This window comes from Haliaeetus albicilla, chromosome 18 (genome assembly GCF_947461875.1).
Source record: "Haliaeetus albicilla chromosome 18, bHalAlb1.1, whole genome shotgun sequence".
Classification (NCBI taxonomy): domain Eukaryota; kingdom Metazoa; phylum Chordata; class Aves; order Accipitriformes; family Accipitridae; genus Haliaeetus; species Haliaeetus albicilla.
Genome location: NC_091500.1, coordinates 20,442,748 through 20,457,234, shown reverse-complemented (window position 1 = coordinate 20,457,234; position 14,487 = coordinate 20,442,748). Strand labels below are relative to the sequence as shown.

Below are 14,487 nucleotides of genomic sequence, written 5' to 3'. Positions count from 1 at the left end.
GCTTTGAATCTTCTGTCAAGTTTCCATGGCTTGATGTTGTCTTACAATAAATTACCCATTTTGTATCTTACATCTAATCCATGCCATTTTCTTGGAATTCAAAAAACCTCATTTTATTGCCCCCACCACACACCATCCTCCAAAAACAAAAGTCACATAATATTTTCAAGCATTGTTCAAAAATAAAGCATTTTTGCAACCAATTCTTGCTATGAAACAATATGCACACAAAATGTATTTCTTAAATCCCATAAAATCCTCCAACATGAGGCAAAATGATAGTGTTTAAAAAGTGGCTGCAGACCGCAACATTGTCATTCAAAGCTGTTTTTTTTTTCCATTTCAGTTCAAAATACTAAAACATTTAATCACTAAAGCATTAAAAAGAATTTACACTCTATTTATTTTGATCAGCTTACCTCTTCAGAAATATATATACCCCAAAAATGTGCATACATTAGCAGCTATAAACATTACATGGCATATCACACTATGTCAGCTTATATGAAAACGTACAAAATGTGAATGTATTCAAAAAACTATTCTGCAGTTACTATCTTTAAAGCAAGACATAAAATCATTATGAAGTCTTGTAAGCATAACACTGTTTCAAACAGAAATAAATATATAACACTTTCTGGTAAATTACAGCAGCAAAAAACAAGAGGCATCCTTTTTTTAAGCAAGACTTTCACCACTATAGCAGCTGTTCAGACCTGAATTCCTCTCACAGCCTGCTTTATATTTTCCAGTAGGGCTTTATTTTCTGGACTCTGATAACGATCTTGATTTGTATACATGTCCGTCAAAGTGGTCACGTAAGCATCAAAATTTTGTTCATTGATTGGTTCCTACGAGATATTAAATAGTAGTTCATATACAACTTTTATTTTCTTAATCGTATATTCATTTAAGCATAACATATTATCAAGGCATATTGCCACCATTTTTTATAATATTTAAAATGCCTATTTAGTTCTTACTTAATTTTACAGGATACACTGGAACAGGCCCTCCATGTCTTTGTTAGCAGTTAAATGTATCTTTATGGTTTCAGTGTTGTTACCACAAATATCCAACTGGTTGATGAAACATAAACATAAAAAAAGACATCTATTGTATGAAGTGAACTGAAGATCGCCAAATTCCTTAACTTGTGCTCTCAATCACTTACCATATGTGGCAGCTGGATATTAGCTAGACTATGAATTAAAGACTGGCTTAAATTGGCCAATTCATGAAGAAGAGACTCATTTTGCTGTTCAATTACTTTGTTCTCCTCTTCTATCGTCTTCAGGTTGCTCTCCATTGTGGTAATCTAAAATGGACAAATTTGTGTACAATGTAATATAAGGCAAGCTGTTATAAAGCATGCGCTCTTTGAAGGGAGAGAGAACAGAAATACCAGGGAAAGAAGAAAAAGGTCTATTCATTCATGCTTAAAAAGGTTTTGCTTGAGTCTGCAATTCTTATCATGTGAAGGGTTTCTTATTCCTACTGCATGTTGTATGACTTTAACAGCTTTTCTTTTTAATATTGGTAATAACGAATGAACTTGGATTTGATTCCACTGCTGTAGAGCTTTTCTTCTTAAGTTGAAAAGCATTAAGAAGGACCTTAGTTCTGCAAGTTCATCCATGTGGTTAAACACTTCTACTCCTAGGAGCCTGCCTTAGGGGCATTCTGCAGTAAGCCATGCATTTCTTATATTTTCTGCTGTATACATATATATATATATATATATATGTATTGTTAGCTAAGCATGCACAGCTCCTTGCTGCCAGTGTTTAGCTCTTTGTAAGTATAATTTGATTCCATGCAAATTCACAGGGCTGCTTTCGGAAGCTGAACAATTGCATGTTATTGCAATGTATGTACAAATTCGGGAAGTTTTCTAACACATACAATGACTTGCAAAACCAAAGGAACTGAAGAAAATTTGCGCATAGCCAGGAGAGTGGGTCTCTGCGGCGTGACGACATGTACAGGTGAAGACAACTGAGAGTATACTCTGCCTGTGTTCCCAGGTGACCAGACACAACTTAGCTCTGACCTTGCAAGGTGCCCTGCTTGAGCTAAAAAGCATTGCTGAGAGGCAACTTACCCAAGCTTGTGCAGAGCACTGTGCTAATGAAGCTATAAGGATTTCAGATGAGCACTGGCTTATGTCCAACTTGTCGAGAGCACATGCAGAGCTCACTCGTATCTGTCTACACTTTTCTCTGTAGACCTGTCCTTACTTTTCACATTGGATGATAACCGTTAACATCTATTACAAAGTCTACAGTGTGCTTTTGTGTGTGTGTAGGTTAAAATATGTCTTGACGAGAGGGCGAAAAAAGATGCCAGAGAAGGGGAAAAAATGCCAAAGAACACAAGGTTTTGAATTCTCAAAATGAGCTTTATCCATTTCTTCACCGGCATAGACAGTGAACTGTGGGAAGAATTGATGCAATTTAAATGCTGATGGGAAGGTTGGAGGTTTGTGTGGTAGTAGCAGGCTGAAGGAGAAAAGGTTCTTAACTGAATATTAACTTGACCATGGGTGAATAAATTTTAGGAAATTGTTGGCACAATCAGGTAGTTAGATGTCTCTAGTTTTATTCTGGACCTAAAATTTCAGTCTCCTTATGGAAATACAGCCCATTAGTCGATAGAAGTAACTGTGACAAGTGATGTGGCTACATAAAATGATCTTCAAGTATCTCTTGCTTTGACTACAGATGTTTATATAGCAGTTAATGCAAGCTGTCAGTATTGCAGAGGCTTGGTTTTGTCACAGTTAATCGATTCTGAGCTATTTCCACAACATATTACAGTAGGCAAAATACTTTCTTCAGCTTTGAAACCGAAAACACAACCTCCTCTCTTGTTTTGCTTTCAGCTTGTTTATATCAGAGAGCTTGTTTATATCTGATGTATGCAAATGCAAAACATCTTTCATAGGTGCTTGTTAGAGTCTGTCATGCTCCAATATTTACCCTAAAAACTGATTTTTATATTACAGATCAAAGTGAAGAGTCTGATGTCAAAAAAGGCCCCGTTCAGTATGGCATACTGCTGCTGCCTCACACTCGCTTAAGTAGGAGCTGACATTTTATAGATTTTTCTAGCTAGCTAAGCACTGCTACTTGAATAGATCTTTTTTCATGTGAGATGCTATCTGCAAATACAGTGGCAGCTGATCAGCATATCTCACAATTGCATTCAGTACACATCTGTAGTATCTTAAGATAACTGGCATACTCAATTATTGTATTCACTTGCTTAAAGGCTGAAATTTCCCTCCCCACATTTTACCCTAAAACTAATGAATGTTTACTTGTATCTAGTCTCAAAACAGGATAACCTGTTGCTTGTATGAGACACAATTATTTGCAGATTTTTCTTTCCCCCTCTCTCCTTTACATGTTTCTGCCCCTCTCATACTTTCGGACTTGCATGTTAAATTTGAACAAATTTACTAGAAGATCTTAGATTAAAAATACTTTCTTCAAAGTCTTAAGCAAAAAGGCAGGTGAGTAAAGGAGTCTTATGAATGCTCCAGCTAAGAAAAAGGCTGCAGCATGACTTTTCAGTTTATTAAATATAAAAGATTCTACACGGAAGGGAAGTTCCTGTTGTAGGAAAAACTTGTGCTGGCACTTACAGTCATATGGGATGCAAATCCATATCAAACAAGACTGTTGCTACTTCTGGTGTTCACAGAACTTCCACTATTTTCTCATGGCGTACTCCCCGCCTGCAAAGTCTTAGTGAAATCTAGGTTGCACAATGATTTTCTAAAGGTTTATCAGCAAACATTTTGTAATGTTCAATATAATTTTACTGTTGCAAATAAAGGAGACTGTTGACTTTGATCCTCTTAATAGATTGATAATGACTACGATGTAACTCTCTACGTGTTGGAAATGTAAATTGCTTATCTTCAGAAGACTGTACGAATTCAAAACTGAGGACTCTGAATTTTTGTGAAGTTTGACTCAGCTAGGATTTTCTACAGGCATCAGTAGCTAGTTGGGTTAGAACAGGTAAGTATTAGACCACACTACCCAGAGACTGTGGAATCTCTAGTGGAGGAAGTAAAGAATAGGTTAGACAAGCATCTGTCAGAATTAGTTTGGGAAGAGCTGGGAAGTAGGAAGGGAAGAAGACTGGTGGACAAAATAACATTTCAAGGTCTCTTGTAGCTGTATTTTCTAGATTCCTATTAATTATTTTAATGACAGTATGTGTCATTGCCAGTCATTCTACCCCTTTTCTAAATCTCTGGCACCAAGGTGCGAAAAGCATCCTTTCAACTTGATGGTAAAATCATCAGCTGAGGTTTTTTTACCAAGAATATGCAGTGGTCCCAGGTAGTGCCTAATCTGATTTCTAACACACGCAATGGCACTAGTCTGAGATATGAAAGTTGGAACTGAGAGCACTGAAGTATGGCTTCCGTACTCATTTCAGACCAAAACTTGATGTGAAATTCCTAGCTAAATCTTTGAAAGTCAATACATGTTTTATGCCTGTGATAGTGTTATCATGGCTTCATTTATTTTTTTTATTCATCCGGCCAAAAATAAAATTAAAAAAGCAGAAAGTTATTGACAACAGGAGCATTTACCTCATGTACACATAATGGCCAAACTGCTTCACATTTTTAAAAATCTCACCTAAATCAGTCTGTATGTGAACAGCACCTACAGCGTTGTATTAAGCAAAAGAAAACATAAGGCAGATTGGAAGCTGTCACATTCAAAACTTAGGACCAAATTCCTCCAACATAAATACGTATAATTTTCCTGCCATTGGTTATTGTTCTTGCTTTACATTCTTGCAGATTTTGTCCTCTTTACCCTACAGCTATATTTGGGCACATCAGAAACCTGTGTAAAACATAAGTCAAATCGTATAAAGGCTGAATAATGACAACAAAGCCCTAAATATAGGCAAAAAATAGAAGTGAGGTTTCAATATCAAATTGGTTAAGGTTTAGAAATCAAAGAAAAACCAAGCTGAAGAGGCAGATCCTGCCTTTTAGTTATGAGTATACAAGAGGAGGAAGAGGACAATGGACATAGCACTCCTCCACAAGCAGCAGACAAAGAAGTAGCAAGGAATGGTTTATTCTTTTTTCCATCAAGATCAATTGGGTGATTATGACCATGGGACTAAAGGCTGATAAATGGTGAGAACTATGGTAAATCTCACTGTTGGTGTCTGTGCTCAAATCATGTGAAGAAAAAAGCACCAGAAGCTATCATCTTGGACACTTGAAAATGCCAGGGAAATAATTCAATTTATTTGTTTCCTTTGCTTTTTCCGTCCAGTTTTAGGACTGTTGAATAATCAGGTTTTAAATAGTAGTCTAATGTTAGGTTTTCCTTTTTTTTTTTTCCCCCAACAGATTTATGTGGAACCCAAAAGGAATTAAGCTGGATCTGTGGAACCACTACTGCTGCCAACAGCTGCACTTAGTGTACAACGTGATGAAGTGAAGTGTAACAGGTATTCACTTCCCTATCTGAATTTCCTCTGTAAGACAGACCAGGCAAAAGCCATGCTGTTCATCTGGAATCCTTCACCTTGTAACTTATGTTAATGACCATGATGTCACACAATATTTTAACTGCTGTTAGAAAGGCATAGCCTTATCAAGGGGAAATACAAAGCTGACTATGACAGGTCATGCTTTTGCCATTATTTTAAAGAATATATTTTGCTAAGCCTTTTTTTTTTTTTTTTTTTTAATGCTGGTAACTGATGTGGAAATTGCATAATAGATACTGTTTTCTGATTTTATAAATGGCAAATCACAGACAGAAATCTTAGTATGTAAGAAACATAAAAAGCAACAATATATTTCCTATATTTCTTTTAATCAGTCACGTAGAAAAAGCAGCTGAATTTAGGGCTTCATAAAACTGTTACCTGAGTTCTGAGTTTAATCATATCAGCTTCCATCTGGGAGTTGGATTCATTTAGTTCTTTGATTTCTTCATCTAACTGTTTAATTTCTTCATCATTTTCTATACCTGGTGATATAAAAATAAAAGGGGTGTTAAAATGATTAAGCTTTAAATCAGAGTTCAGTGAATTAATTTTTTCCACATTTGAAAATAAATTTATTTCAAGTAAAAGTATTAAAGTAAAAAAGTAAAAGGAGGTGTTCTTCAAACTTTCTTTTGAAGTTAAAACAATGTATTTTTCCACTACTTCTAAAAATTGCAGTAATTTTTCAGCAAGAGTGTTGAAGTGCCTAAAGGATCAATAAGACACACCTTTTTCTTTCTATGTACTGATTTAACTTTGTATTATAAGAAATGCACCTGCAGCAACAAATTCTGCTCCACTGTCATATGTAACTTATTTGAAAGACTGTGTCCACTTAGATCTTCTGAAGAAAATATCTTAACATGCTAATCTCTTCATATTACAGCGTTGTCAAAATAATTTGTAACTAATTCAGAAGATTTTTTTTCCCAACACAGTGAAATTTTGTTGATGTACTGGGATATATTGTGATTCTGCTGTTGCTTTTAATATTTTCATGGTTCAGAAGGGTGTTATTAAATAATGATATATAGAATAATTTGCAAAATGGAAGCGATTTCTGAGTTTTTATGGCATAAACATTTAGAGAACAGAATTTTAAAGGTACCTGCATTTTTAAGGATTCAGACAGGAATAAACTGTAAAGGTTTTGTTTATTTATCCTTTTAATTAGTATAACAAAGCATAAAATAGTCCTGGGAAGAGATAGACCCATTTTCTCTCAAGTCAAAGTCTGAACTCCTAAGGCTCGAGAAACTGGTGTTCCCACTCTCCTGTTCTTACTCTAGTGTGAATCTTGCATACCTTTTCCCACAGTGCCTAACTCTAATAGGAAAGATGCTGTGTTTTCCCCTAAGTACCCAAAATATCCATATACCACTGCTTAAGGCATTCTTCATGGGCATGGCAGATACAGTTCTCAGTACTTCCCGGGTTGTAGAGAAAATTACATCCACATCTCCCACTCCCTGGTTACTAGCTATTGAACAAAGACAGCCAATGCTTTCTCCAGCTGTGCTGGCAATGTGGGTTGAAATGCCTCCTGCACTGTGTTGAAATGCTTTGTGGCTCTCACAGTGAACACCAAGAGTTAAGAAGGCATGCACAGTCACAGACTAAGTGACTACATAAAGTTTTCCAAGAAAACTCAGGACATTGGCACCTCCCAGACAAACCTTTTCTGCATTACTTATTTGAACTGAAGCACCTACATTATGCTTTTATTGCACTTCAACAATCAGGGTACTACCCTGACTTTCATCCAAGGTATTTTCATCATCTTCCCTGCAACTCAAGGTTCCCAGGAAGGACTGCAGATTATTGGAGATGAAATGGCACAATGCCATCTACATGTGCCAGAGGTTACAGAGCCACAGCTCCAAATGAATTCAGGGGAACTCATGAGGACTTGACACTCTGGAAATCAAGCCTTCTTCTCTTGTGAATCCTGCAACAATATAAGACCAACTATCCACCTTTGATGAATGAGATGTGAACCAGAAAATTCTAATGGTATATTCTAGTTTGAAATGTTTTAGTGTTTTAGATTTATGTAGATATAACTCAGATCAGTCTGACTACTCTACTGCTGGCTCAGATTTCCACAGCATAGAACCCAGTTTCACTTCTACTGACAGTGAATTCACTATTTATACAAAGATTTACACATGCAGGAAAAAAATCCAAGAGAGTAATGATAACTTTAGTTTACAAAGAAGTAATATTTTAAAAGGTAATGATTAAAAATTTACCATTACTGGCCCGCTGCTTTATTGTTAGCATTTGTTCACCAGACAGCTTTGCCTTCTTCATTGCTGAAGTAGCTCTGGGGCATCCTGATAAACTGTGAACAGTAAGAAGCCTATTAATTTTGATAGGTCATTGAAAATAAATCTGTAATCCAAACCTGTAATAAAAATAGTATCAGAGACAAAGTTCATATTCACTGCCTAGCACTGAAAGAGTGTGTTAGTCTGAAAAAAAAGGACTTACCAGTAGTGATTTCATGGTTTTATTCTTTCTTCCAAATTCTTTTTGTATAGACAGCTAATATAAAAGTCAGATATATCTTTTAAAACTATAAGCCAGGGAAGCTCTAAATTGCAATGCTCTTATTAAAAAGTTTTATTTTAAAAACAGTTATTGTGTAAATACTCCCCTTTGAATTTACATGTCCCTGCTCTGAACTCCCACCCTTTTTAATTCATATGTTCAAACATGGAACTGAATGCTGAGAGAAGGGGACGTGAGCTACCTCTCACATCCAAATGACTAACTCTTACAAACTGCTTTTCTTTGTGAATATCACCTACTGAGCTGGCTAAATTGCTTTTTTCTAAATTGTTTCTTAAAATGGCTGTAACTATGTGCTGGCTTTCTGTTGAAGCCCAAGAAAAGTAATTCCCATAAAAATGACCTTGCCTTGGTAAGGGATACATGTCTCATAATGTATATCTGTTACACTTACGGATGCAGACTCAGTTATCTCTTGTCTCCCATGTTGCCAAAATACTAAGCTTTTAATTACATTGTACAAACCAGTTTGATAGAAAATGCAGTCTTAGCAGGTTTTATTGTAAAAATACAATAATGATCAAACAGTGCTCACTATTTTATAAATAATTGTATACACCAAACTATCTCCTTTTTCAAAATCACATCTATAATGTAGTTGCACTATCACAGGTAAGAGAAAATACATACTCAATCTAATTTAACAACAGAAAAATATAGTCTTATTCTGAGCAAGCTTTAGCAGTGAAGGGAATTTGGAAACTTACTAAACAATTCCCTATTGCTTCAACATTTAACATTTCATAGCCACTGAAACTGAGTAACGTCACGTACTTCTCATTGCATACAGTCACATTTATATTTCCTCTTCAGATCCAAGGGAAGATTATTTTTTTTACAATTTTTAATTGTGCACATAAAATTCTAAGCTAATACTCAGATAATCTCTCTGTAATGTGGAACAAATTTCTGAGGAATGTGGTATCTTTGATTAAAAGCATTTATGTAAGTAAAGACCCAACTTCCTACTAAATAAAGTCCTATAATATAAATACAGTGTTTAATTATTGAAAATGTTTCTCTGAAAAGCCTGGGCTACTATTATCAAGTGCAGCCATCCAAAAAAGGAAACTTTTCCCAGAAAAGTGTCTAAAAAAATTTTCCCTTCCTCAGCAAAAGAATCAGTGTTCAATATTTTATACAGCTCTGTTACTGAGGAGATGTATAATAAAACAATACTAGTAGTATCAAGAAATAGCATGATCTAGTAGCTTCTCACTGTAGCCTAGGTGGTAGGATGCCAGATTATTGTTCCAAGCTCTGCTATGGACTCACTGTGTGACCTTAAACAACTGTCCTCTTGAAGTGCCAAAACAGAGCCTTGAGGAAGATTAACGCGGAGAAGATTAGCCGTTTTGGGAAAAAATCGTTGGCACAGGGAAAAGAATAAAAGATAACAGTATATGCAAAGTTTCTGCATCATTTAATTGACTTCATTTTTGTATCCATCCCTTCAATTGACTTAATGAATTTCCTCGTATTTTGTCCTCACTCTTTTTCAGGAGTTGCCATCACTGGGCATTGTAACAACTGTGTTAGTTTACTCCCATCTTGGTCTGCAGCCTTTTCCTCTCTAAAAGTCTTGACTGATGACAACCTAGGGAATCCCTCAAAATAAAATTATCCCTCAAACAGCCCATAAGTACAGCATATAGACCAACAAGAAACCTGGATGCTAGAACTGCACACCTGAAAGTCATGACTTAGTGAGGGGAAAGGCAAAGGGCTGCCTATTTTTGGGCCTACCTGTAGCCAGATTAATTTTGTTCTTACCCACTGGTGATCTAATACAATATGCACGGACAGAGGAAGGCTTCGACCAAAAGGGCTTTCCTTCCATGCAACTGCATTCCCAAATTGCAAGCTTCCTCTTTTTGCCTTCCTCACCCTTACACTCGTGGCTTTAACATATGCATCATGTCCTGGTTTCAGCTGGGATAGAGTTAACTGTCTTCCTAGTAGCTGGTACAGTGCTATGTTTTGAGTTCAGTATGTGAAGAATGTTGGTAACACTGATGTTTTCAGTTGTTGCTCAGTAGTGTTTAGACTAAGTCAAGGATTTTTCAGCTTCTCATGCCCAGCCAGCGAGAAAGCTGGAGGGACACAAGAAGTTGGCACAGGACGCAGCCAGGGCACCTGACCCAAACTGGCCAACAGTGTATTCCATACCATGGGACGTCCCATCTAGTTTAGGAACTGGGAAGTGGGGGTGGGGAATCACCGCTCGGGGACTGGCTGGGTGTCGGTCGGCGGGTGGTGAGCAATTGCCCTGCGCATCATTTGTACATTCCAATCCTTTTATTACTACTGTTGTCATTTTATTAGTGTTATCATTATCATTATTAGTTTCTTCTTTTCTGTTCTATTAAACTGTTCTTACCTCAACCCAGGAGTTTTACTTCTTTTTCCCTCACTGGATGGGGGGGAGTGAGTGAGCGGCTGTGTGGTGCTTAGTTGCTTGCTGGGGTTAAACCACGACACACTATGACTACCTTTAGCTTGTTACGTGTCTGTCCTTAGAAAAGGCCATGAATGAACAGAAGGTCCTAACTTTTTCCTGTGGCTTTATGCAATTTAAGACAGCATCCAAAACTTCCAGAGGTACCAAATTCAACACAGGGGAAGATGCCAAAGCCAGGCCATGCCATCAACTTCCTCTGCAGGTCTTTACTGGCAAACCTGTCTCTCCATTAATTGTATATTGTATTGTAAGTGGATTAGCTCACTTTCCTGAGCCAGGCACTTACAATTTCAATGAAGCAGATACTAAGTTAGCAACCTGAATTAGAGGATTGAGTTCTACTACAGTTTATTTAACTTGGCTAAATTCTCCAGAAATGAGTAAGACAAAGATAGCAATATGTATCCTCTTTGCCCAGCTCTGTTCTTAATTAAGTTACCTAAAAATACTTTAAATAATTTAAAAAGTAAATTAGGACTTTTACGATAAGCTTCTACTCTGCAAGGAAATTCTACCTCTTCCCTTCTATCTTCTTGACTATATTTATCTCTCGTGAAGGTAACTGCTCCTTCTCTAAGTTGAGAACAACCAAAAGAGGGCAGGATATACGGGAAGGGAAGATGAATAACGGGGCAAAAGTCACCATCGCACCAGAATTAGGCTGTTGCACAAAGGCTGAACCTCACGGAGGTGTAAAGTTAACCAAAAAGCTTGAATTGAGATCCCAGTGAGACTCGGAGTGGCCCAAGATTTCTAGAAGACTGGGGGGTAGAAGGAGACAGAAGACAAAAAGGAGTAGGTATGATTTTATTTGTCTCAAATATTTATGTTTTATTTGTCTTCCCATGACTGGCAAACAAAAGTGTACAAGTGCAATCCACTTCAGTGCTTTAGGAGTTAAGCAAAATATGCTTTAAACATCTCAAAAATCAAAAAAGACCAAGAGGAACATGCTAGCTAGTAGTTTTGGTAAGGATAACGCTTATCCTCACATCAAGTTTAAAGCCTCTACAGTTGATGCCTGTTATAGGTTTTCTGTAACAACTGGAATTAGTGTGTAATCCTGCTTTGGTTTGTTTTCTATAATTTAACAAACCTTACATTGACTTTTACATGAATATGGAATTCTGCAGCTTGTTCATTCCAGCAAAGAACTAGTAAAATTAATCACAGTTATCTCACTTGCTACCGCCATTATTCTCATACACATGAGAAATCATGCAAAAGAAAATATAAACACAGTTGAGTATTCTTTCCATAATAAAAAATGAGTAAGGCTTTCTAACAACATTGCTGGGGGTACTGCTGTAATAAATACAGTATAAACATACTGAGCCATCATTTATCTCTGTCAGACTGTGGATGCCACAGGGCTTGAAGCTACAGCATTTTGGTGGGGCTGTGAGAAGCACCAATACCCACCTCCTGCCTCCCTCTTAGTTCCTCTTAGATTCAGCAGGAGCTGTGAGCTGCTGCTGCCACAGAGACAAGGTATCAACAACCAGCTGATCATGAGCACCTTGTCTCGTTGAGATGCAATGTGTCTCGGCTCTCGCTGAATTTATACTGTCGGGCTTAATCTCTAATTTGAGAAAGAAAAGTGCGATCTGTGACATCATCCTTGAAAGTCAACCTCTGCCATAATTTACAAAATACTATGAAAAATTAGTTAAACTGTTAGATTAAAGCGATATAGAGTCAGATGCTGCAAACCTCTTGTAAGGCACGTGCTAAAATTTGAGAAGGTCTCAATTTTTGCTGGTTGGCTGGAGACTTCTGATATTGTAACACATAATTTATATTGGAAACGTGCTTTTGTTGGGCATGGGTGCTAAACGGAGAGGTGCACAGCTGGGACCTATCATGCAGCTTTTCTTTGCAGGGCATGGCACTGTCCATGCAACAGATATTTATACACACTATACACCTGTAGGACTGACAGGTAGAAGGGGTGACAGGGTTTTATGCCATGCAAGTTCAGCCTGCATTAATCAGGCTTGTTTTTACAGGAAGACTTTACAAATGGAGAAATGCAGAGGTAACGTGCTAGTAGCTGTATAAACTCCACAAAGTAAGGTGCATCCATACACACGCCTACATCTTACCCTAACTGCCCTGAAGAGTAGCGACTAATGGAAACCCAATCATCTAGAAGGTATGCAGAAAGACTATATGCACAAATTAGGATAAAGAGTATATGGTGATTGCATCTGTTAAGAGTTGAACACAATGTGAAGAATGAATTTTCTTTCTTCTTTAGGACTGCAGTTACATTACTGCAACCTATGCCTTGCCATATATTCAGTGGATTTAGAAAATAAGGCGAAATTGGTCCAAAATAAAAGGAAAATTAGTGGGGCAAAAAGTTTGAAAGGGACATCTAGCTAGTGTTTCGTGAACATTTACCAAGACATTTAGTTTAAAAATAAATAAATGTGGGCTAAAATCCTGAACTGCTTCAAGAATGTAATTGCACTATCTTCAGAGATGCAAACAAGAGAGGCTGTCAAAGTGGAGGATCATTGATCAAGTGGAGCAATTGTCTGGGTGACTGATTTTACTTATCTGGGTTCCAGCTGTGCTGTGTTAAATACATTTTTTGCCTCAGCAGGCAGATGCAGTCTGGTCCCTCTTGAAGCTGAAGGAATTGTACTTGGCTTGTCAAGTGAAGAAAACATTTTCCAAACAGAGAAGTAGAGATGTGGGAAAGGAGGAGACAAAGGTCAAATAAAATGTAACTTTTATATTTGGTGTGTGAAGTGCTGAAGTTTACAAAGAAAGAACGAACAGGATGTAAAGAAACCAGTGCCTCAACCTGGAGTACCCAAAAAGCATCCTGAGGTCTAACTTTATAAATACTGTAAGATGTTTATAGATTCAGTACCACAGTGATTTTTCAAAAAGTTAAGAAAATGAAACACTTTTCCTGTTTATTAAAAATAACATTGTCCATAGACTAGAGGAAGGAACAAGTCACATTCAAGGGACCTCTTTTAACTAGAGATAGATCCAAAACAAGCCCCAGATGTAAATCCTTTTGAAATTCAGGGAAATACAGATCACAGTGAAAACTACTGTTTTATTTTGTTAATGGATGAAACCTTACTTTTATGACTAAGCCCCTGAGCTCTTTGGTAATGTTTGAAGTTCAAGTTAAGAGATCAAACTCAGTGATCAAAGTAGCCCTTTCCTTGGTTTAATATTAAATCCATGAACCACTCATTTTTTCCATGTTGAAGGGTATCAGCTTTAGTGATTTCCTTATTCCCAAGAGTAAATTCTGCTACACACCTTAAAGGATGAAATACTCTATCCACAACTCCAGCAGAGATAAAAGGAACCCTCCCTAGCGCAGCACTCATTTTTATTTACATTCAAGGGTGACTGGCTTTTCCCCAGCTTCTTACTGAGCTGTGAAGTAAAGCGAGTCCAGGAGAGAGGTTTTGCAAACAAGCTAGTTTTGTTTTGCATGGAGATTGCTGCGACTCTCAGAGGAATCTCTTCTCCTCCCTGCCAGCCACACAACCCTGACTGCCTTTGTGTGGTGTTGGAAAAAATTGTCTGTTCAGCTCAATTTCAGAATTCTTCACTGGAAAAGAACAATTCTGATTAATGTGGCCCTTTTTAGGTCTTGTTCCCTGGCTAAAGCTTTTTTTTTTTTTTTTGTGGTGCATTTACAACTCACACAGGAATGTTGGTGATGAAGAACTTTCACTTAAGTTTTCAGTCTGGAGGAAAATCTAAGTTAAAAAAGCTAAAAGCTTGACGTAATGCAGAAAGTGGCAGCTCCTAATCCAAGTTGCTTTCCAAAGATGCTGAGAAAAGTAGCTGAGATTTTATTCTGTTTAAACAAATCTTTGTATTTGTTCCAGAACGAAATAAAATTAAAACACTACCCAAGTGGCCAT

General features: G+C 37.1%; 1 protein-coding gene across 15 annotated transcripts in view; it reads right to left on the bottom strand.

Annotated features, from left to right (window-relative positions):
* The window catches only part of MYT1L (myelin transcription factor 1 like), a 314,756-nt gene that overhangs the window by 1,944 nt on the left and 298,325 nt on the right, over positions 1-14,487 (bottom strand). For all 15 annotated transcript variants that reach the window (XM_069805876.1, XM_069805877.1, XM_069805880.1 and 12 more), the window contains 4 exons: positions 7,797-7,888; positions 5,923-6,026; positions 1,175-1,318; positions 1-851 (listed from right to left, as the gene is read on the bottom strand). The exon at positions 1-851 is cut by the window's left edge and continues 1,944 nt beyond it. In XM_069805876.1, coding sequence (XP_069661977.1) covers positions 711-851; positions 1,175-1,318; positions 5,923-6,026; positions 7,797-7,888 — 481 coding nt within the window. In that variant the 3' untranslated portion in view covers positions 1-710. The remainder of the gene's footprint in view (positions 852-1,174; positions 1,319-5,922; positions 6,027-7,796; positions 7,889-14,487) is intronic.